The 22731-nt window shown below is 41.9% G+C and overlaps 2 protein-coding genes across 11 annotated transcripts in view; both read left to right on the top strand.

Annotated features, from left to right (window-relative positions):
• The first annotated feature begins 308 nt into the window (after positions 1 to 308).
• Positions 309 to 6804, top strand: slc35g1 (solute carrier family 35 member G1). The gene is made up of 5 exons (XM_034569782.1): positions 309 to 969; positions 2256 to 2436; positions 3555 to 3689; positions 3900 to 4096; positions 5146 to 6804. Exons 1-5 carry the CDS (start codon positions 636 to 638, stop codon positions 5556 to 5558), a joined length of 1260 nt encoding a protein of 419 aa, XP_034425673.1. The 5' UTR covers positions 309 to 635; the 3' UTR covers positions 5559 to 6804.
• A 4072-nt stretch (positions 6805 to 10876) lies between these two features.
• The window catches only part of plce1 (phospholipase C, epsilon 1), a 76857-nt gene continuing 65002 nt past the window's right edge, over positions 10877 to 22731 (top strand). For 8 of the 10 annotated variants that reach the window (XM_034569722.1, XM_034569720.1, XM_034569721.1 and 5 more), the window contains exons 1-3: positions 17181 to 17289; positions 20655 to 20956; positions 21859 to 22509. In XM_034569722.1, the coding sequence (XP_034425613.1) occupies positions 21910 to 22509 (600 nt within the window). In that variant the 5' untranslated portion in view covers positions 17181 to 17289; positions 20655 to 20956; positions 21859 to 21909. The other 2 variants (XM_034569717.1, XM_034569718.1) reach the window with 2 other exon arrangements.

Genomic DNA, 22731 nt, shown 5'->3' with positions numbered 1-22731 from the left:
TGGACTCGAACTTAAGCGACTGATATAAATACATACATACATACATACATACATACTCACACACACACACACACACACACACACACATAAACATATATATACTCATACACACATCTATACACATAAGTACACAAACATTTACATATATTTTTTTGGGGGGGGTGTTATATATTGTATTATTGTTGCACCTATTTTGGGGGAAACTCTTCCATCATGTTCGTTAAGTGTACTGTACATTATACATATTTTTGGATTGGGACTCATGATCGTGTGAGACTGTAGGAGATGCTTTAGATGTGTAGGTCCTGGTTGTATGCTCCATGTTGTGTTGAATCTAAACAAACAGGCAGCGTGTGTCTGTAGCAGGAGCACGTGTGACAGTGTGAGGAGCGTGCGGATGTGGTTGGCTCAGACCTCCTCTGCCTCCTCTGTCATAGGCTCCTGCAGCAGCGGATCAGCGGAGGTGGACCGGGTTCAGCTCTGCCCCCCTGCGGCTGAACTCACCACTGCATGGGAGCTGGTGTCCTGCCACCAAGGTTAGTCATTAACCCGTGTCTCCGTCTCCGTCACTCCGGGCACCGCACAAGGAGGACAGCAGTCCGAGGCATGCTGCCGCCGCGCCGCCACATCTTACCATGGGCGACTGTAACCACCGGCCGCAGCAGCGGGCTTCGGCCGCGCAGGACGACACCATCACCGTAGTGTTCCACAAAGTTGACCGCGGCCCCGGCTCCGAGAGCGGCGAGGGCGACGACGATGAGCGGGCGGAGGAGCGGGTTCAGCTCCGGGGCAACTGTCGCCTGTCCTGCGGGCACGAAGACGAGGAGGAGGGGGATGAGGATGCTGAGGAGGATGTGGAAGCGACCCGGGCCCTGGAGTTACTGGAAGGCGGGGAGAAGAAAACCCTGTGCCCGTCGTTGTGTTGTCTCCGGAGAGAGCCCGCATCCCGAGGAGAAAGCGCCCCGGACGGTAAGAGGGGAACTCACCCCGGGTACAAACCACCGGAACCCCGCGGGGATCAGTGTCCCCGGCCCGGGACACCCCGGTCCTCCATTAATGAGCTTAGAGAAATAACGTGATAAACTTCCTGCGTCACGTTATACAACCGCGTAACGTCGCGTATTAATGTAACAGCGCCGGTACCACGTGTTTGTCATCAGCCAATAAGGAACACGCATTAACTTATTTAAGTTTATTTTGTAAAGTTTATTTTAAAGTTTAGACGTGATTTTTTTGTCTACAAAGCTGCCACATATGACGTCACTTCATCCGACTTAACGTCACAAAACTACAAAATAAAAGCGGCTAAATCATGTAAGCCATGTAAGAAAATTCATTTTAATGGAAATATGTTATTCATGGCATTTTGCTATTTCAAAATAGATCTTGAATTTTTCTAATGATGGTGGTGGAAATTACCAGGAATCAAATATTATTTGACACATCTTAATTAACATTTTTATAGTAAACGAACAATATGACACAAGTTATTGCTGTATTCCACTTCCAGTATTTTACAAGGTCAACAGCTCAGTTACAAAGTGTGTAGCCCACGGCCCGTCATAAACCAGTTTAACATTTGCATCATCCTTCAGGAAGATGACTGTGCACTTTTACTCTACCAGGGCCACTATATGTGTAGCCACCTGCACATTACACTTATAAAACTATACTTTGTTCTCACTTTTAATCAAAATATTATTACACAAACTATTAAAAACTAATACTTTAATACTAATTCAGTATTGCAACACTGTACTAATGCCCCTGCGTGTACTAGTCATAATGGTGAAACTAATAAAAGTAAAACCAGTAATATGACGACTTATAGGTTTTAGACAATCCTGCTCTTTGGTTTGGTGCAGGGTGAAAAAGACAAATGCCGTGCGTGGAGCAGACCACACATTGTACTACGAGTACAAAGAAGGAAGTCGGAGCCACCTCAGGTTGAAATGTTATCTGTGCGAGCGTATCAGTTTATTGTTCCATGGGCAGGTTGAGCAAACACTGCAACACTGTCTTTTGCAGATCTTTTCGTTTGTGGTTTTTGCAAGCGAGCTTTCACCCAGACCCCGTTGAGTTCAATGACATCCTGTAGTTACTGTACCAACATGGTTACAATGAAACAAGCAATATTTTTTTAGGTGAAGTGTGGAACAGTGATGCCCCTCTTCAGGGCCCCTTTGTCTCTTTCCTTCCCCTCTCACATATCTTCTCTTCCACCCTCACCAACTTTTCCTCTCTCTTTGATACAGGTGCAGAGGAACCAAAGGGGTGTCCAGGTCTGGGTCTGTTCTATGCTTTCCTGTCCACAGTCTTCTTCTCTATCATCGCTCTCCTGGTGAAAACCATCCAGGGAATCCACGCCATAGAAATCAGTGCCATACGCTGCTTCTTCCAGATGCTCTTTGTTATGCCTTTACTCATCTACCACAAGTAAGCATGGTTTAGATACTGAAACACTCAGAGTTAGTCATACTGTTAAACATTAACTCCAGGTTCAAGATTTACCCCGTAGAATACACAAATTACATAATTAGTGCTAAAGTAACACTCCCAAAACAGTCTTTACATAAACCAACAATTTATACTCTGTGTTGTGATAAGATAAAGTGCTTTAACTCAGCAAGGAAACACATGTCACTGCCTGTAATTTATATCTGGGGATTTCTGCTGTTGTCTTCATGCTTTACCTTCACGTTGCAGGTAAGTACCTTGGCTTGTCCGCCAACTTAAACTGCTGAGACCAGTTTAAGTCGTCAAAATACTAGAAATACGTTTGTCAGGAAGTAGGTGATGGGAAAGTTTTTACAAATGTTAAAAATGTTTTCCCTCTAGTCTCAGGGTTTAACTGATTCGATTTGGGTGGTCAGCAGTCAACTTCACAGTCTGCCTCTAGGGAATTTGTTCAGATTATGACCAGTTTACACTTGAAATATTAACTGATCAAATTTCAGTGGTCAAAGTTCAAAAGTCCCAGTGAGTTTACTGTATATTAACGTGAATGCAATATGTTAGGATCAGCAGGAAATCTAGTCTCTAAATAAAGTAGTTAACAGTAGCACCCATCTCATGCCATCTTCACACAAAACTACAATGAACTTCACAGATTATCAGAAAATATACATTTTAAATGACATTGTGACCCAAAGATTTGAACTTTAACTGAATTCCCAAAGACTACGATCAGTACTTCTATTCATTCAGCTACTTATTCATCCTTCCATCCATTCGTCCACTACATTCCTCTTTATTTTATCTTCACCGACAAAAGTGTCCCTCCTCCCCGATTTCGCAGCCGCATCCATGAATCCATCCATCACTGTCATTTCCTCACAACCTAAACCTAAATGTGTCCATCTATCTATCCAACCATCCCACCATCTGTCATCACTCAGCTCACGTTGCTGCTCACTTTACTCCATCCATCACTTTTTCCCCCAGAATTCTGTTTATCATTCCCTGTATCAGTCATTCCATCCATCCATCCATCCATCCATCCATCCATCCATCCATCCATCCATCCATCCATCCTCATGTCTCTGCTCCTCCAGGACAGGTTTCCTTGGTCCCAGGGATAAACGTATATATCTGGTGCTTCGGGGTTTAATCGGCTCCAATGCCATGATCCTGCTCTTCTATGCCGTTCAGCAGATGCCACTGGCAGACGCCACTGTCATCATGTTCAGGTGAGAGCTGGGAGGAACTTGTGGATTACATCAACACTGCAAATATATTCTGTCCTTCCTGAATTGTACACTTTTTGTTCATTTCCTCAGCATTCTTATTGTTTCCCTGTGTCTCTCCCCAACTTTTCCCTTCTGTTAGGACTTATGAACTGCACCCAGACATGCTCTCATCTCTAACCCATGTTTTTTCTCTGTCCATTGACCCGTCAGTAATCCAGTCTTTACCTCGCTCCTGGCTTGGATCTTCCTGAAGGAGAAATGTACAATCTGGGACTGTGTCTTCACTGTTTTTACCCTCACTGGTGTCCTCCTTATCGCCCGACCACCATTCCTCTTTGGCCAGCAAGTGCGTGGCATTGAAGGCAACTACACTAGCCATGTCAAGGGGACTATTGCTGCCTTTGCAGGTAATACAAAATAACTCAGTTTAATGAAAGTAGACAAAGATTAAGTAGATCTTTAATGATTCAGGAGGTGATGTTCAGAAACTTTGTACCGACTCCTGGTCAGTACCAGGTCAGGATTACCATGGCAACCAGGGGAATCCACAACACCAGCGCTGTGTTCCTTGGCACATCCAGGTTACCTAGGAGATCGTCTTTCAAGTTAGTCATGGTCAGGGGCGGGTTACATCTTACACTATCTCAAAAAGGGACATTCACCTTTCTGCCAAGAGACCTGCTTGCATTAGCTGCTTGAATTTTTCAACTCGCAGGAATCAATAGTGTAGTGACAAAGTCATAATCCTTCACTGGCTTCCCAACAGCAAAACACTGCTACTTTTTATGGATGGTCATCGAGCAAAGTCAGCAAGAGTTTCTCCTAAAGTAAATGATGAGCTTTGTTTTATAGCTAAGGTCTCTCTGCACAATTTCGGTGGAAGTCTTAGTGGTGGTTAGTCAGCGAAATCTCACATCCTTCCCAGTCACATTTGCATTTGGTGTTTTCATGCCTTGATTTACAACAGTGCTCTCCTTAGTAGCTGCCCGAGCCACAGTGGTGTGTGGTTCTCAGACTTTCCACCAGATCCAACTAAATGCAGACTAGATCCAACTTAGCCTCCAGCAAAAACAGGCCCATAAATGCAGTGACCTCCATGAACTTTGTCGAAGTGGTGCTTTAACATCGACTGGAGGCAGAGGATATGGGAGTGCCCGTTTGACTGTAGATAAGGATGAGAGGAAATATCAGAGGAGGAAATAGTTCCTGAAAATACAGGTGTAGTCCAGGAGGGATTCACAGAGGATTTCATGAGGCTATAGCTGTCAGCCGCATTCCTATAAATAAATAGTCATAAGTTTTGCAAGAAGATACCCACTCCAAGATGTGCCACTCCAATTTTTATTCTTTCTTTTGAATAAATCCATGATAAATTCTTCAATTCTTTTCATTAATAATTTGTATATTTTCTATGTTGGTGTTTTCATTCTCTAATATCTTTTTTATGTGTCTCTAGGAGCGGTCGCGGCTGCTTTTACATTTGTTATTCTCCGCAAAATGGGGAAGAGCGTCCATTACTACCTCTCTGTTTGGTACTATGCTGTCATCGGTTTAATCGAGTGCCTCATCGCTGTATCCGTCCTTGGGGAATGGAAATACCCGTACTGTGGCCGCGATCGCTGGTTACTGATGCTGATTGCTGTCCTGGGCATCGCTGGTCAGACCTTCCTGACAAAGGCCCTGCAGATCGAGAAGGCCGGACCCGTGTCCCTGATGAGGACTGTGGACGTGGTGCTGGCGTTCATCTTCCAGTTCATTTTCTTTAACCGTGCACCGACCCTGTGGAGCCTCGGAGGGGCGCTGTGCGTGGTGGCGAGCACTAGTGGAATAGCTGTCAAGAAGTGGTACAGCAACTCTCGCAAGAGCTGAGCTAGAGGAGCGACATGGAATCATTTAGCATTACTATTTTTATTCTTTCGTTTTTCCATCTCATACAGTATGTTCTTGATTTATTCAGTGTTTTACTTTTTATTTACATGCAAATCCGAGGAGGACGAGGCTTAAACTGTTTGACGGAGTTAAAAGCAGAAATACTGACGAGACAGTTATGAGCTTGTGAGAGCTTTAAATTCATATTTTAAATTTCTGTACATCTATACATGTTGATTCCTGAGGGTCAACTTGTGCAATTTATTGTTATACATATATCTTTGTGTAAACAAGTACATCTGACAGGAAAATAACTGTATATCCACCTCACAGTCTGGGACTGTGTCCTGCTCCCTGGAGCCTGTGTAGCTAACTTTTATAAAACGTGCAGCATAAATGAGGTAAAAGTTGAATTTCACCATAGTGAAAAAGTTTGATGAAGGCTTTCCTCAGTCTCATTTTCCTTTTGCTTTAACCTGAACAAAGAAGCCAAAGAGAGATGTTTACTGCACTGGGACCATTCTCACTGTGCCACATAAATATCATGTATACCAGGTATTTTATTTCACTGTGCTATGTTCTAGGCACTATTGAATATCTACTATGTAATCCACAAAAAGACGAGAAGGAAAATCCAAATAAGCAGCATAAAGAAGATTTTTTAATGATGTATTTTTAGTTTAAAAATGCATTTGTGATAAAGACATTTAAAATATTTAAGTCAAGAAAAGAGAAAAGCTGAAATTAAAATCCCAATATTGTTTTTCACTTGAATACTCAGTCATGCTGGAGGATTCTCTCTCTTCTGAGTTGTCTACAATGCACAAATTTGAATTATACCGATAAATCCTCCCCGAATGAGCTTATCGATGAAGAACGTATTCCATTATGCTATATATAGATGTTTGATTCTCTTCTGTTACTTTTCTAATAGATTCAGAAGTTATTGGGAGAACATATTTATTTAGATTCAGTCCACAGTTAATCATTTCTACACAATATCTTTGAAGTGCCTTAAGTAGGGACCTTTAACCTCCAACTTCCTTTAGCTGCTCAGTAACCAGCTGCCTGCACTGGACAGTTCTCAGGTGTTATTCAGCTAATGAATATATAAAATATGGCCATTCTGAAAATAACATTTCAGCTCATAAATGATTTTTTAATTCTTGTATGACATTAATAAAACAGCATTTTAAAAATAAGGCACATGAGATGTGGCCGTTATATCCCCAGTATAAGAATACAGTATGTTTTCTCTTTAGAAAACAGACAAAATCCTCTTCTTTAAGAAGCCACATAAATGACCTGACAGTTGATTTAATCTTTACTTCCATGTAACTTGCTGTGGTTCATCTTCATCTCAACTGCGCACAAATATTATGCAAGAAGTAGTTAAATAAGCACTTAAATAATAGTTTTTTTCTAATAGTACCAGTTCTTTTTTTTATAAATAAAAATGTATCAGCTTATAAACTTCTGCTCCTAGCCATTAATTTTAATGAGCAGAGTTTACTGCAGAAAAAATGATTAATTTCAGGTCATTGCATCAGAAGCCCTGGGAAATAATTGGATTTTAAAGTCAACGTGTGAAATATAGTAAACTCCATTGTGGTTCTAGTGCCATATTTTCGTGTGGATGATTTTATTTAACGGCACTTTGACATTTATTGGTCATTGTTGGTAGAACAGTGGGACGTTCTGGTCACTACACATGTTCACAGGCTAATTTCACGTCCTTCTTGTTTGATTTGCTTTGACACTGACTTTTACTGCTCCGAATTTTAGTTGTAGCTTGAAGCACAACGTGTTGAATTACCATCAAATGGTTTGGTAAACATTTGTTTCAGGACATGTACGCCTTACAAACCCACTGAAGCTGTATACGGTTTTTAAAACATGGTTTAATGGTATTTATTTTACTATTTCTGTATTGTATTACATCACCATATTCTATGTATATATTTCTGCATAGTGATGGGTAATATTTAGTTTATTATGATTCAAGAATAAATTCCATATGGATTTATAACTCCTGTTGTCTGTGAGCTGTTGTTTCTGACATGACTGACACGTGTGGAACTGATCCGTTGTCTATTTTTCCATCATTGTCCCAAAGTGTCTGTGGTGTTACCCTAGCTCTGCTAATGGCTCAATGGTTGACAATGGTTCAAACCATGCTACCTTTTTACAAACCACTGAGTCAGGCAGCTGTTGACAGGAGGGCTCAGAATAATACCTGACATAGTCATTGTGTTTCTGTGTGTGCGTGTGTGTGCAGATTATATGTCTCTGTGAGCGCTACACCAGGCCTTTGTTTATTTTCCTTTTATTTGTCAAGAACACAGTTGTGAGGCATTGTGTGTTTCGTGCAGAATGGCCGTTCTGCATTGTGCAACAGCGATATCTTGCAAAACACACGCTGGCAACTTTGCATGGCGGGGCTAACTGTACACAGATGGTATTATAAACCTTCTTCCGGGTCCAGGCAGGGTTGGGGTGTAATTCCTCAGCTGAGCACTGAGCTAAGTGAAGTGTGAAGAAAAGGCTGAACGAGAACAGAGCAGCTCTTTGTTGCAGGAAACAATACCTCAGGGCTAAAGATGTCCTGTGCAGAAAAATTAGACTGGGTTTTAAATCTGCCACCTACAGTTTTAGTTGTACGTTTTTCCTCTATGTTTCAAAGTCCATCCATTTCTTTAAAGGGCAATCACTTTATATTCATATATTATTTATTAGATTTAGATTTACATGTCATATATACAAGCATACAAGTGTCATCATATACAAATAAAATACCCAAATTACCTTGTTTACAGGTATCATCATACCTCTGCTATCATCAGTGCTGTTATTATCACTTTTATTATGATCACGTCAGAGGTCCTTTGTCACTGATATAACTGTACAAGTGTCATGGTTCCCCTCATGTGTAATGAACCTTGTCTCACAGCAGAGGGCAGGATCCACAAAAGTAAGGACACAGCAACTTCACCTCATCAGTTATTTCACCTGAAATAGAACTAGTTGTGTAGAATATACTGTAGAAATGTTTCGCCCGAGGTTTCTCCTCATAATGCTTTTTACATTTAATATAAATCAATGGCCTGGTTGTTTGAGGAAATAAACTCATAGATGTGGTTTCATTATTGTTTCCCTGTCATCAACTGGATGAACACGACACTGTGACTTGACACATTTGCTATATATAGAAGTTTACTTGCAAGAATCAATGAGATATTAAAGAATTTAACATTTAACAATAACCTATAGACAGAAATGAAATGAAATGAATTGAACTGGAATTTTGCAGAGTGGTGTTTGTAAAGAATTCAAAACTGACGTAACTTGTTTACAAAACAGTTGTGTTAACATTATGTGCAATGTCTTATCTACATTGCTTTTCAATGCGCCCACATACTCTTTGTCTCAGTGTGTGCTCATGCTGAACACACAACTGTGTCAGAAGCTCAGAAAAAAAAAAAAAAATCTCATAAATCAGAGTCAAAGTCTCCTTCTTATCTACCTGCTATCTTTCCCGTGGGTGTTTTGATATCAATAAGATAATGTGGAGTGGTTCGAATGCATGTTGTTGGAAAAAATCCCCACCATCATATCAAATATCACATATACGACCACGCAGGACTTGTCAGAGATGTAACAAAGCTCAAAGACATTACAGTGTATAGGTTTGTGAGAGGAAGTTAAAAAAGCCCTATAATCCGGGAGAGAGGCCACACTCCCTCTCTTTTATCAGCGGGCTGGGGATTCCCAAAGGTTTGCTCGCTCCTGGGTGGAGGAGAGCCGGAGGAATGGAAGAGTTGCACATTCCTGCTGGATGGCATAAGACTTCCCATCAGTGGACTGAGAGAGTGAATGGGAAAATAATCCCTCACTTTTCCAAGTTGAAATGAATACAGTCAGAAGCTGTGGAGTGGAAAAGGGCATCTCTCTCTCTGCAGCACGTGCTTTGGTGGTGGTGGTGGTGGTGGGGTCTCAACCTACTTTTTCTAATTGTACTTCGTATTCTGTGTATCTGCCGCACATTGGGCACAACGTCAATAAACAAGTGAATAATAGTTTCTCTGTGTTTGGGACTGAACCGGGTCCCAAAGAGAAATCGTGGCTGATTGGGTTGAGGTGAGACACATCTGGATAAAGGTTATTCCATGGCCCCGCAACCATTGGTCCAAATAATTGGGCCCCTTAAGTTACACCAAAGGCTTTGGATGAGGACACATATTGACTCATTAGTCTGCTGCATTGCTATAAAGAATAAATCACTTTGGACTAGAGTAAATAATGTATAGGGGAGACTACGTAAAGTTAACGACAGACTATGGTGTGAAATAGTTGCCAGACATTCCAATGTAGTGACACACACACTCAATCTCAAACACACACACACACACACACACACACCCACACTGGTCTGCAGTTATTGTCCTCCTGTCGTCAGCTCCTTTGGCTACTGAGAGAAGCAGACGCTGCCTTTGTGTGCTGTTGGATAAATCGCCATCATAAAAGAAGAGCACAGATTTCCAAAACAATATCGTGCTAACAAGTGGCGTGGTACAGCCAACCGCCATGTAAAGTGGATGTCTACCTTACCTTTCCACCAAATTCCCATCTTGTACTCTGCTCGGAGCAGATTATATGTATGACCCTTTTTTCTTGCAGTTTTAACAGTTTATAACCGAACCAAAAGTTGAAGACTTAATTTGTACTTTTTTTACAGCATCAAATTATTAATTAAAACCAAACTTACAGGAAACACTCTTTGAGAACATTTTATTTGACATTCGCTTCATGTCATCCATCTTTTATATACAGTATATGATAAATTCCAATAAATATGATCTCATCGGTTCAGTATTTTTCATATAATCCTGGTCACTAACAAACGAACAAGGCCCAACTGTTCCCTCAATAAACCACATTTACATTCAGAAGATCCAGATTTTAATTTGGATTCTCAATAACTTGCACACTCATAAATATTATTCCTCTAAACACGCCTGGTTTGCTTCATGAATTATTCTCTGAGAAACCAATCCATGCTGAAATCTAATGGGTTCTGTCCTGACCCGCACCGCATCCTTCCAGCAAGTTTTCGCTGTCATCCGTGCAGCAGTTTTCCAGCAATGCTGCAGACTAACAAACAAAATAAATGCATATGAATAATACATTTTTAAAAAAAAACATGGAGGCCAAATGAAAAGTATCCAAACTGCTGGAGCGCAGTTTTTTCCGAGGAGCACGTGAAGGCATCAGGGAAGAGAGCGAGTTTTCCCACCACAACACGAGAAAGTGTGTGAGTGTGTGTGTGAGTGTGTGAGAGAGAGAGAGAGAGAGAGGGAGAGAGGGAGAGCACCGTGCACAGTCACTGCAGGAATATGAAGTGAACTCGACACTGAGCGGAGTTTTGGCGGATGTTCACTGGACTTGACAACTTCGGTGAGTAGGTTCTGTTCCAACACTTCCTCCAGACTGCCGCCTCGCGCACACCTTTCCCACCCGGGGGACGTTGCACGAGTCTGGGCTGAGTTTGTTTGTGGAGTCGCTGGGTGTCAGTGGTTCCCAGTCTGTTTCTGGAACCCCCCCCCCCCTGAAATCCAAGATGAAAAATCGGTATAACAGCGGTGTTTATGCATTAATTTAGGTTTATATGTCAATAGAATAGAGTGTAAATGAAATGTGGTAGTTAACTTTACACGGGACAGTAAATTCAAATCATTTATTTGTAACGTTCAGCAAAACTTTACTGTTTGAGCTCTTATTGTGAAAAGCTTACCTATACCTGCCCTTGTGTGTCTGTTCGGTTTGAGGTTCACATCTGAGTATGACGAGTGTGTTATTGTCAGCTTTAATTAAGTTCAGTAAACGTGGTTGTTAACTTTACCTGGGACAGTAAATTCAAATCATTTATTTAGCAACTTTTTGCAATTTCTTTCTCTTTTTAACATCTTTGTTGGAGCTCTTATTGTGAAAAGTTGACCTATACCTGCCATCGTGTTTGCTTTGAGGTGCATATCTGAGTATTAAGAGTGTGTTATTGTCAAAGTTGTTTGTGTTTATTTAGTTACAATGAAGTTCAATGGAATTTCTTTAAAGCTGCGAGCACTCTCATTAGCTCTAAAGGTCTTTTACTTTGACAGGTCATTGTTTACACAGTACCCTATAGAAGACATCCTCAGGGGGAAAGTGACCCATAACTACTTCTCTCTTCTTTGTGACGTTGCTTTAAAGTAATCGGTTGCAAATGGGAATGAGGGGGAAACACGGCCTGAGATTAATCATATCCAGATCGGGATCGGTCTAACAGACTGCCTGATGTCTGTGGTGCAAGGGGCACATGGGGGACCTATGAAGAAAATAGTCCATTTGACAGTTCATCCAATAGGATTGCAGGACCAGATTCAGGCCACAAGGAGAAAATACAGAAAATATAATCCTCATTCTCAGGTTTACTGTAGTTTTACAGACTGGATCCCATCTCGATTGTGTGGAGGCTACTTCAGCTTCCAGTCATGTGTGCTACAACATCTAGAAAGAAGTTGGAGTGAAGGTGCGGTGATGTCTCGAGATAGAAAATTGGATCCTCTTTGCATCCTCTTGTCCTGTAACCCCATCACATGCTTCCTATGTGTTCAAGCTTTGCATCAATAACGTCACAGGTGTATTTGCTGTCTGGCTTTGGAAGAGTTTACATTGCTGCCGTTATGGACCTTTGACCCTAACGCAAATTTATATTTTCTCACATGCTTATCAATTCACCGCTGTACTCGCTGATTACCTGTGCATGGGAACAAAAGGTGCCTCTTGGAGTTTTCCTTTACACAAACAAAAGTTGTGTTTACATTGAAGGTGGAGTCAGAAAATTCGGTGATATTTCGACTCGAAAAAACTCGACAAATACACCTGTAGCTAAAACGACAAGGAAGCTAGTGTTATTGGACACGGTGTTTTGAATTAACGACATCATAACAACGGCTTATCTTGGTAGATATAAGCTGAACGTCTCTAGGCAAGAAATGTAACACTATCAGGCAAACAAATGTGACACCTGCTTCCTCACCTCCTGCTTCTCATTCCCCTTGTAATCCTTAAATTAGCACTGTGCCAGATCTACTGTAAAAAATAACTCCCGTCCACTAGCCCGTCCACGAAAGCCTCCCCCCCTCGTTGCTGATTGGCTGGAATGGCGTTGCGTGTGTCTCGGTCCAAACCACTTTGTCTTTTTTTTCAATTTCCAGAGCAACTATTGGACAGTGAGGAGAAATTCACTGAACCTGACCAAACAGTGCATTTGAATAGAGTGTGTAAGTGCACCTTTAAGAGTTTCTCAATCCAACCTAAGCTGATTTGCTGGATAATTGAAATCCTGCATTGTGCACATCCATGCATTATTACACTTTGGCTCAAAGCAGGGACCCACTTGTAAAAACAACGCTTCATAACATGTTGCTGTGTCGTCACTGAATTGATGAGCTCGCAAAAGTAGAAATATATTCAATAATTTTGAATATTACAGATGCTGAACTTCAAGTATTTTCCCCCTTTTGCTTTTCCAAATTGCGACGTCTCATTCACGCCATGCTCTCTTGCATACAGTATTTCAGACAGCATGTGTGAACCTGAACTCATTTAGGTAAAGGAAAAAAGTTAATTTCTATTCTGTGTAGTATATAATCATTCAGATAAATAATTCATACCTCACTCAACAGAGATTCCGAGGGTGGACCGGTCTCTGTTATGAATTTATTTAGACTCGGTGACGACTGAGCAACATCTGGGGATTGATTGATTAAGTGTCTGTTTATTGGAAACCTGATCGTCGTTGGGCGTTGGCACATGTTGTGTGATTGTCCTAGTCTTACATAATGTTTAGTCTATCTCCAACAATTTGATCAGCTCTGGGAAGGAGAAAAAAGTGGGTGATTAAACAGACCAGACTACGCAGACCTCTTATATTATTACGTTTTTTAACAGCAGTGAAGTTTTGTTAGATGAAAAACCTGTTACTGACGGCTGCAGGGTCACAGCGAAGGTTCTGCAGCACATGAAAAGCGTGATACGGACGTGACGTGGGCAGCTTATGTCAAACGGACTACGTGCTTACACACACAGGGATTCATTTCATTCTCTTCTCAAAGCTCAGCAGTCTCCATCTTTTGAGTCATCTTTTATTCTGCCTTTTGTTAATAAGTTCATGCACACACACACACACACACACACACACACACACACACACACACACACACACACACACACACACTCACCTCCGCTGTGAAAATACAGTCACCCCTTCTTGAGTCAGCCCTCTCCCCCTGTTGTTACACTGATGCACACACACACACATACACAGACACACACACGGAGCCTCTCTCTCTCTCTCACTCTGTACAGTTTCCACTGGGCTCTCTCGCTCTGTCTTGCCCTCTAATCAAAGCCATATGTTCTCCAGGTCCCTTGCATGAAAGCCCTGTTGTGTTTGCAGCGCAGCTCCCAGTGTGAGCTGACAGACGGACTCAGTGTTTGGAATGAAACGTAAACCTGCAGACGACTCCAGGTTGATGTTTCTTTTTTTCTTTTTTCATTTCCTTCTTCACTCTGCGTCTGCAAACCTCCCGTTGATGCTGGTGCTGTCAGTATCATCTCCGTGGTGATGAGAGTGGGGTATGGAAAGGTAGATAGTTTTCCTCCCTACTTAAAACTTCATGAATCAAAGAGGTTTCAGTCCACAGCCTCGATCAGTCCTGACACATCAAAGTGTCGGAGGTTTCCATGGTATCTAAGCTCACATCATGGCTCCTCACATGACTCAGATACAACTCTCTAGGATAACTTGTGGCCAAGGAGGACGAAATGAGGCCGCTCCGACGTTTTAATCTCAGAGACGCTGCCAGTTTGGCCCCATTATGCGACCATGACTAATAGAAACATAACAAGCACTCGTTATGTGGGGTCCCACCAGAAACTGGCAAGTGACTCATTTTGGGTCCATCCCAGAATAATAATAATAATAATAATGATGATAATCCCCCCTTCAAATAATTGGTAATGCATCTCTTAAACTCTCCACAGAAAGAGGGCTGCCATTGTGTCGGGATGGATAAAGTGTAGATTCCATTTCCTGAAGTTTTCTTTATTGAAATGTAAAGGTCAGCAGATGGAAAGCAGTTCTCTGTCAGTTCTCAGGGGGCATTCTCTGGGGCTGGTGGGGCTTCACAATTTTAAACTCGTTGAATTTAATGATTGATTCGCAGTAGCATTTGATTTTTCTAATATTTGCTGTTGATGCTTGACGGTGTTAAGAATTAAAATGGATATTGCTCCGTCACACAATGGGAGAGGTCTTCGCTGTGCATGTGAATATATTTTAGTCTCTTCAGCTGCCATCCGTTTAAGGAATGCTGCCTAACCCTAACCCTAACCCATCTTTTCTTCTCTGACCCCCTTTGTTAAAGAGGGCTGGGGGGGGGGTGCTTTAAGAAATACATCCCCCTGTGCATGATTTTCACTTACTGGATCTCAGAGGTGGCTTCTTTGATCTCTGATGCAGTTCCTTCATTTATGAAATCTGGTTCACTTTCCTGTTTAGAGTGTGCACGGCTCTTAATAAGGCTTTAATGTGCACTGTGGTTTGGATGTTTATTAAATAATGATGCATAAGTTGCCAAAAAACTTCTCATTTATTGTTTACTGTTGTTTGCACGTGACATGTTTCTGCTTCTCTTTATGGCAGCTCACCGTGGCTGTATTATAATGGTATTTTTATGATGCTCCAGGTTATATTGTCCGTGGTTAATATATGAAAGTCAGTATTTTTTCCCACCAGCTTATCCAGTGGTTTTTAGTTAAGCTAATAAAAATACCAAGTATGTGCGGACCATTGCATCCCTACTTTTCTAATATTCTTTCTTCCTGCTTTCTTTTTTTACCATTTTACCCACTTTGTTTAGTTTCTTAAGCCGTTTCTTGTAAGTCATTGGCGCGTTGTTGACAACACAATCACCTTTTTGGCATCAACAAAGTTTTCGTGATTTAAAATACAATCTGCCTGCAATCTGCGTTTTCGCTGCGTGACTGTTTCTTTGCAGTTGGGTGACCATCACTCCTTTGTGCTCACACGGCATTCCTTTTATTTCCGTGACCCCCACACAACAAAAAGAAAAAGGGGGATTCCTGCCCTCCCTGGTCGGCTTATTGTGCCGCTGGAATGCCAAAGATCTAGCGCTGAAGCTGAGTGTGAAGTATTTAGCGGAGTGTTTTGGAGGCTTGGGAGGATCAGTGGCAGTTCAGCCCTCATTTTATATTTGTGCATATACAGTGTCATTTATTCTGTTGCTTTCTTTCTTTTCTCCGCTGCTTGTGCAGCATCAGAGTAAGCTTTAAAAATATTCGTGTAATTGTATATGAGGTGTGCAGGTTATTAGCTGTAACCACTTTGCATGCTTTCCACCTCACTGGTGAGCTTTACCTCCGTGCACTGCTTGTGATGTTGGAGCCAATCACATACCAGACCATGAGTCATCGTTTGGATGAGTTGTGAAATAATCCCCCATAAATGAACATTAGAAAAAGGCTTTTATGTGAGTGTGAAGGCCCCCGTTGATTGGATAAACACTGATTAATGACAGGGGTGGGAAAACTGTTCCAGTCCCGAGATCCAGACTCATTAAAACAAAGTGTTGCTCACGACTATTCATTATTACACGAACGGGGCAAATGTTTGCATGCATGATTTCAAAAAGCTTTTGAATATCTCAACTTGTGAAAAACAGTGGCCCACTTTGGATTCAGTTTACAGGTCTTTGTCCCTTCATGGCTGTGAGGTGCCTGAGACTTCAGAGATGTGGGTCTGGCTCCAGTACACAGCAGTGTGTGAATGTCACCCTGCGCCATAATGTAATATTTGAACATGCCCTGCATTCAAAATTTTAAGAATTTATGTTATAGAGTTTAATAAAAGAGTTTAGCTCTAAATTATACTGTGCATTGTTTAGAGTATGGTAGTTTAGAAATAATCTTCTGAGGGAAAAGGTGACTTGCACACTCAGCAGGTCACTTCAGTCTCTTTAGCTGTGTCAGAAGTGCTTAGATAATCTCCTTTAGCTTTCATCAACGTGTGTGTTTAGGACTGTAGTGACCGACCACAGAAACCTGTGGTTGTGTGGTTTACATGCTTTTAGTTGACCACCCTGACGGGCAGGTAATCATATGGCCGGTGTTGTGCCGAGTTCTGCCTACATGGGGTTAGGGTTAAACCTGGTGCAGGAACAGGCAGTGCTGAAGTGGAAACTACCTGTGCCGAGTTCTACCTGCCTGCTGAGTACGGTAAAAACTTTGTGAAAATTTCGACTGTCTACCGGGGAACTGATTTGGTTTTATATATATTTTCAAACTTTTTAAGTGCATTTTGTTGTCTAAAAAACAACAGATGATATAACAGAGACAGGGTAGCTGTGTTGTGAATGTCAAAGGGAAACATTTATGCCTGTAAATTGGTTACACATTTCAAAAAAATGCATTGTGATTGGTTGCTGAACTTTGAGACTGACTCATCCCTCATTTTAGAGAGAGAGAGACAGAGAGAGAGAGAGAGAGACAGAGAGAGAGAGAGACAGAGCTCTTTCACTCTCCGTCTCTCGCTCAGTTGACAACAAGACAGTGAGCGGGAATCCTGAATCCCTCGGAAGACCTGGAGCACTAGATTTTGAAGAGCTTGAATGTAAGTACTGTCAGAAAATGATATTTGAGCTATAATTGTGTAGGAAAAGACGTCCGGTAGCAAGATGTTGGACAATATTGTCGATAATACAACAAGTGAAGCAGAAGTGATTGAGTGTTTTCTTGGTCAGCGCACTTGTCTCTCTGTGTGACCTGGTTTCCTGTGTGTGGGTGTGTGTGTGTCTGTCTGCGTTTCTGGCCCCAGGCTGATATTTAGCTTGGAAGAGCCATTTGTTTTCCTGACCAGGGTCACAGTTCAGCTGATAATAAGAGCCGACATCGACCAGTGTGCAGAGTGTGTGTGTGCTGGGTTGTGTTTTCAGTATAACTAATTAGTTTATGGCGCTGTGTGGTATTTTTATTGTTTTTTCTTGAGCTATTTCTGTAAATTGTGATTAATCAATTCAATCGCGAGGACAACCACTAAATGAGCAGCTGTCAAATCTTACCACAAGTCTGCATTTGAAGGAGCCATAGTGTGGAAATACCATCCCGTCACTAATTTCAGTGTTTTTAAATGAGCTCAATGGCAAACACAGCTGTCTGTCATGAGCACATGGCTTCAGGACTTAAAGTTGCAGTGTGCACGGTCTTGCTTCGAGCAACCCAAATATTATGTCAGTATCACCCACCGGACAGGTTCATGCCCCAACACGTGTTGTGTTTCTTTGTGTCCTAAAGTAACAACAACCTCAGTGCAACGGCTAATACCTGTCCAGCCACTGAAGCAACACACAAACACACACAGATGGTCTGATGCGTGTGTTTCACATGTTTATTGTCAGATGTTGTCTGCTGCACATTTAGTTTTACTGCACTTTTGTTTCGTATTGCTAAAAAGCAGTTGTTATGACTTCCCTGTGCTATGGATAATCTCACCTTCATAGTAACTACACCCAAGATTAATGGCACGGTATTCCCAGACCAAATTACACATACGAAAGTTGATTTGTAATTTCAAGTAGCCGGGAATATAGGCGAGTTCATGCAGGTTCCCAGGAAGCATGGTGTATAATTAGGTGATAGTATTTGTGTATCCGTTTCCTTGGGAATCAGAGTTTAATTTCACACAGTAACACAGGAGCTGGTGAGAGATACTGACACAGCTTTGCTCATATTCCATACCAGCATTTGATTTATGTGGTTCGACCTGTTAGTCGACTGTGACACATGCAGCTGAGGTTCTTCCTGTTATGGATCTGCGTGGGTTGCTCAAAAAAAACAAAAAGACGATTCGACACAGGCTTCTGAAAATGGGGCTGGATTTTTGATCAGCTCAGCTCTAGTGGAGTTATTTATGTATTTATTTACCCACAAACATTGAAAATAAACATGACAAGGTTTCTCACCATATTTTGTCTTGAGTGTTGTGAGAAAACGTCTTCAGCACATCATTAGGTCAAAGGTCTTGTGGAGTTTGCTCTTAAAAAGCAGTGGAGCTCCTCCCAGGAGTTGATGTTTTTGTTGATGACAATTGTTTACCAGCTTTTTTCAAATTAAAGTTATCAATTGTATTAACTTGTGGATTTTAATTTGAACAAATTTAATTCATTTGTGTGTTTTCGTACTTTTTAAGTTGGTTCAACTAGTTTCTTTTTTCACTGTATTATTCATTAATATTAAGGGATTTTCTTTATCTTTTTATGTAAAATTATTTATTTAATGAGAATCTGACTCACATGCTACATTTGGGGAATCAATTTAGAATAAGACAAGTCATTTGGGGACAACCTGTCCAATTAGGCAAAAATACAATTTTTGGTCAGTGGTCAAGGTCAGGGGAAGGTTACTTTTACGACAGTAAGACTCATGAGTGAAGGCAAATCTATCCAATAACCCCAAAAGGGACCTACACACACACACACACACACACACACACACACACACACACACACACACACACACACACACACACACACACACACACACACACACACACACACACACACACACACACACACACAGAGAGTCGTTCCTTCCTCTCTGGGTTGTTCCCACATGCAGACTGTGGCCCATGAATTTTGGCAGTGAATTAATGTCTGTGGTCATTTGAATTTTTCAAGGTTTTGGGCACTACGTCTTTCTGATGACTGGCCACCATTAGAATACCAGAACCACACCATTAGTATGCGTGCATGCTGTGGGTGAGTGGGTCTGTTACGGATGTATTTCATGCTCGCAGGCTGCAGAACTTACTCTCTGCCCTGCTCTCATGTCTTTGCCTACCAGTGTATCGGAGAGATATGCGCACTCTGTTTTGTTTTTGGATGAGAGACATAATTTCCTATTTATTGTCGAGCTGTGTGTGTGATGCCAGTTACTGAAAACTGGGCAGTTCATTTTCATAGGCATCATTACTTTTGCTCTTTTCCATCTGGCATTTTACTGAGTTTGCATAACTGGCTTCTTTTAACCAGTACATGCTTTATTAAAGAGCAAGAGCCTTGGATTTCTGTCCTGGACAATATCAAAATTTATAAAGTGGTTTGAGATCATTGCACTTGAATTCCTTGATAACGTGAATGAGTGTTTGTGGAGGAGGAAAGTGTCTGCGTATGTATTTATCAAGTTTGTATATATGTTTCATTGTCTTGCACAACTCAAAGCATGACACATTTACCACTGATAACACGTTAATGAGTCTCTCTGGAATTTATCATGTATTCTGGGGGACATTTAGTGATAGAAAAACAGTAGAGACGTGGCAGAAATTCGTAATTCCAGACTGCCCCTATTCTAAGACTGTCAATCCAACACAGTTTTTCATAATCCTGAAAATAACTGTGAGATATCTCCATAAAGGATCCAGTTTTTATTTGACATTGCTGATGTTGGTATTTTAAAATTACTCATTCATACTATTTCCTTCCGTCCTCAAAGGTTTTCCGTGAAGATATTATTTCAAGAAAACAGCAATACCAAAGAATTCAAAGACGTTCCTCAGAGAGATGAATGCTCTCATTATGTAGCAACACCGACTACGCAACATGCTTCACGACATACACATCATCGCAGGAAATGGTGACAAATGTACTTTATATAGTTTTATTCTTATTACCCCGGGAAGTTGACGTTTGTGATGGGTGTAAAATGCTGTGAAATGAAATGTTGTTCCCTCCCCTCTCCCCTCAAATACAGAATTTGTTGTTTCAGTTGTTTCGGTCACAATGGCTGAGGCAATGCGAGCTAGTTTAGTGAGTAAGTTATAGATAAGAAAGTGGACGCGATGAAAGAAGACAGCACAGTGCAAAGTGTTCATTTATTTTATCGTGATTAAGAACTGTGGTTGGACATTTCTCAGGAAAACAATACGTCAAGAGTCAAAATTACTTATGTGTCTGTGTTCTGTCTATGTGTCATTCCCAGGGCCTGCGGTTGGATGACTATGCCACAGATACATGTCAGGGCCGATCACACAGGCACACATGTGGCCCTGCAGCGTAAGCTGTGGCTGTGACCGTGCTATCAAGGAAATACTTGGGTCCCCCAGGGTCACCTCCGTGGGTTTTCTATCTGGTGGTTTGTCCAGCTGCACAAGCTTCTGTTTCCACATCACGGACACACAAAGCACACTCTGTATGGACGTGCAGTCTCAGTAACTCAAGAGGTCACTGGATTGCGGCACCGTTGTCTAGCATGACTCAAAGTGGATTCACCTGATCATCACAGTAAGTAACATGACGGAATAATGGAAAACTGAAACTGAAACTGATCTAGATTGTGAAAATGAAACTGATTTCAGACATGTGCTGTACTCGAGATTTACCGGAGAGGCTGCATGTGAGAACGCAAATGTCCGAGTCACCTGCTCCTTTTCCTGCCATTTCTAACACGTGACAGACACAAAACATACGAAAAAAAAAAAGAATATATGCAGAAGACGCCAATGAAGATGTCAACTTGGAAAGATTTTGGCGAACGAAATTGTCAAGGGACAGCATGAGACTCGGCCGGGAATTTATAAATATATCCTCCTTCCTGCATGTTCTGGACATTTTCCTGAATGCGTCACTCGATTTGAGAGCTTTTGAACATAAGGGTGACAAAGGTCTTGATGTGCTGTAAACAAAAACACAAAACTTGTCCTGACTTGACCCTTTGCCAGAATGTTCCAGACATTTTCCTGTTGTCGTGAACCCGTCTGACTCGGACAATCCTGCAGCTGCGTTCTTCACACGTGAAAGGCAAGCCCCCGGGAAAATGTCCCGACCCAGAAATATCCTTAGAAATCTGTTCCTGGCTCTATACTCTTTCCAGGGAAAGGAGGATATTTAGCTGACATCACTCATCTGGTCCAGCTGAGTTGGTAAACACGACACTGCTATCGCCTTACACGATGCATCGTCTTTGAAGGCTGCAAATTTCATTTCCTCTGCAAATTTCATTTCCCCTTTGCTGCTCTACGGAGCCACTAATTGAGATGGAAGGAGTCACTTCTCCGGTAAAAGGAACTTAAAGAGCGATGCCTGCAGACTAAGTGAAATCAGAATGTTTTTCTAAATGCTGTTAGCTTTGATTTCTCCTCTTGAGCTGTACTCGCCATTAAAAGGTTTTTTTTTTTTTTTTAAAGCTGCAGAAAAAACAAGGGACAAAACCAAACAAGGGAGACTCCAGAGACACAATGGCCACTGAAGAGAATCCGACACAGGTGGGAGCTGTCGTGCTGATTCCTACATCCACTGGGAGCAGAACCAGCAGAGACGCCAATGACAGCCAGGAAGTACGGCGCTACTGTGACCAATTGCTTCAGTCAAAACAGAGGAGCAGCCCTTCCATCCCCATATACAGTAAGCTGTCGTGTGACAGTGGGAAAGGGGCGATCTTGGACGAGGAATACGCGTGTTTGGATTACAACTCAAAACTCTTGAGCACCGACGAGAAACTTTGTCCAGAGCTGACTGCTGGCAAGAGAATTAAAGGAATGACTAACACAGCTACTTCGATTCCTGGGAAAAGTTTGGAGGGGTCTCCGGGTCAGCTGGACGCCCCTGGAGAAGGTGTGGATGCAGGTGGAAACAGAACTGGCAGCACTCACTGTTCCTGCACTGTGTCGAACCTTCACGCCAGCACAAACTCCTCTTGTTGCCGCAGCCCCAGATCCAGTCCGAGCCCCAACTCCAGCCCAGCTAACAGTCCTCATCTCAGCTCCAGGCCCTCCAGGCCCAACCTGAGACACGTCCGCCGCAGCAGCCTGCCTTTGTCTATGCTGGCTTTCTCCAAGGTAATAACCCTGGTTAACTGCTCTGTACATCTAGCTGCTGTGAGGCTATGTTGTGATATACATGGTGGTTTTAAAGCTCCAAATGAGCAAGTAGATGCAAATGGAGAAAACTTCCTCATCAATTTAACAATACATAAGCAGCAAATAGAAAATACACTGCAAATACTCACAACACAACCAAATACTCACAACACAACCAAATACAACACAACCAACCAAAAA

Source organism: Hippoglossus hippoglossus, chromosome 19 (assembly GCF_009819705.1).
Source record: "Hippoglossus hippoglossus isolate fHipHip1 chromosome 19, fHipHip1.pri, whole genome shotgun sequence".
In the NCBI taxonomy this organism is placed as follows: domain Eukaryota; kingdom Metazoa; phylum Chordata; class Actinopteri; order Pleuronectiformes; family Pleuronectidae; genus Hippoglossus; species Hippoglossus hippoglossus.
This window is presented reverse-complemented; position numbering and strand designations above follow the sequence as displayed.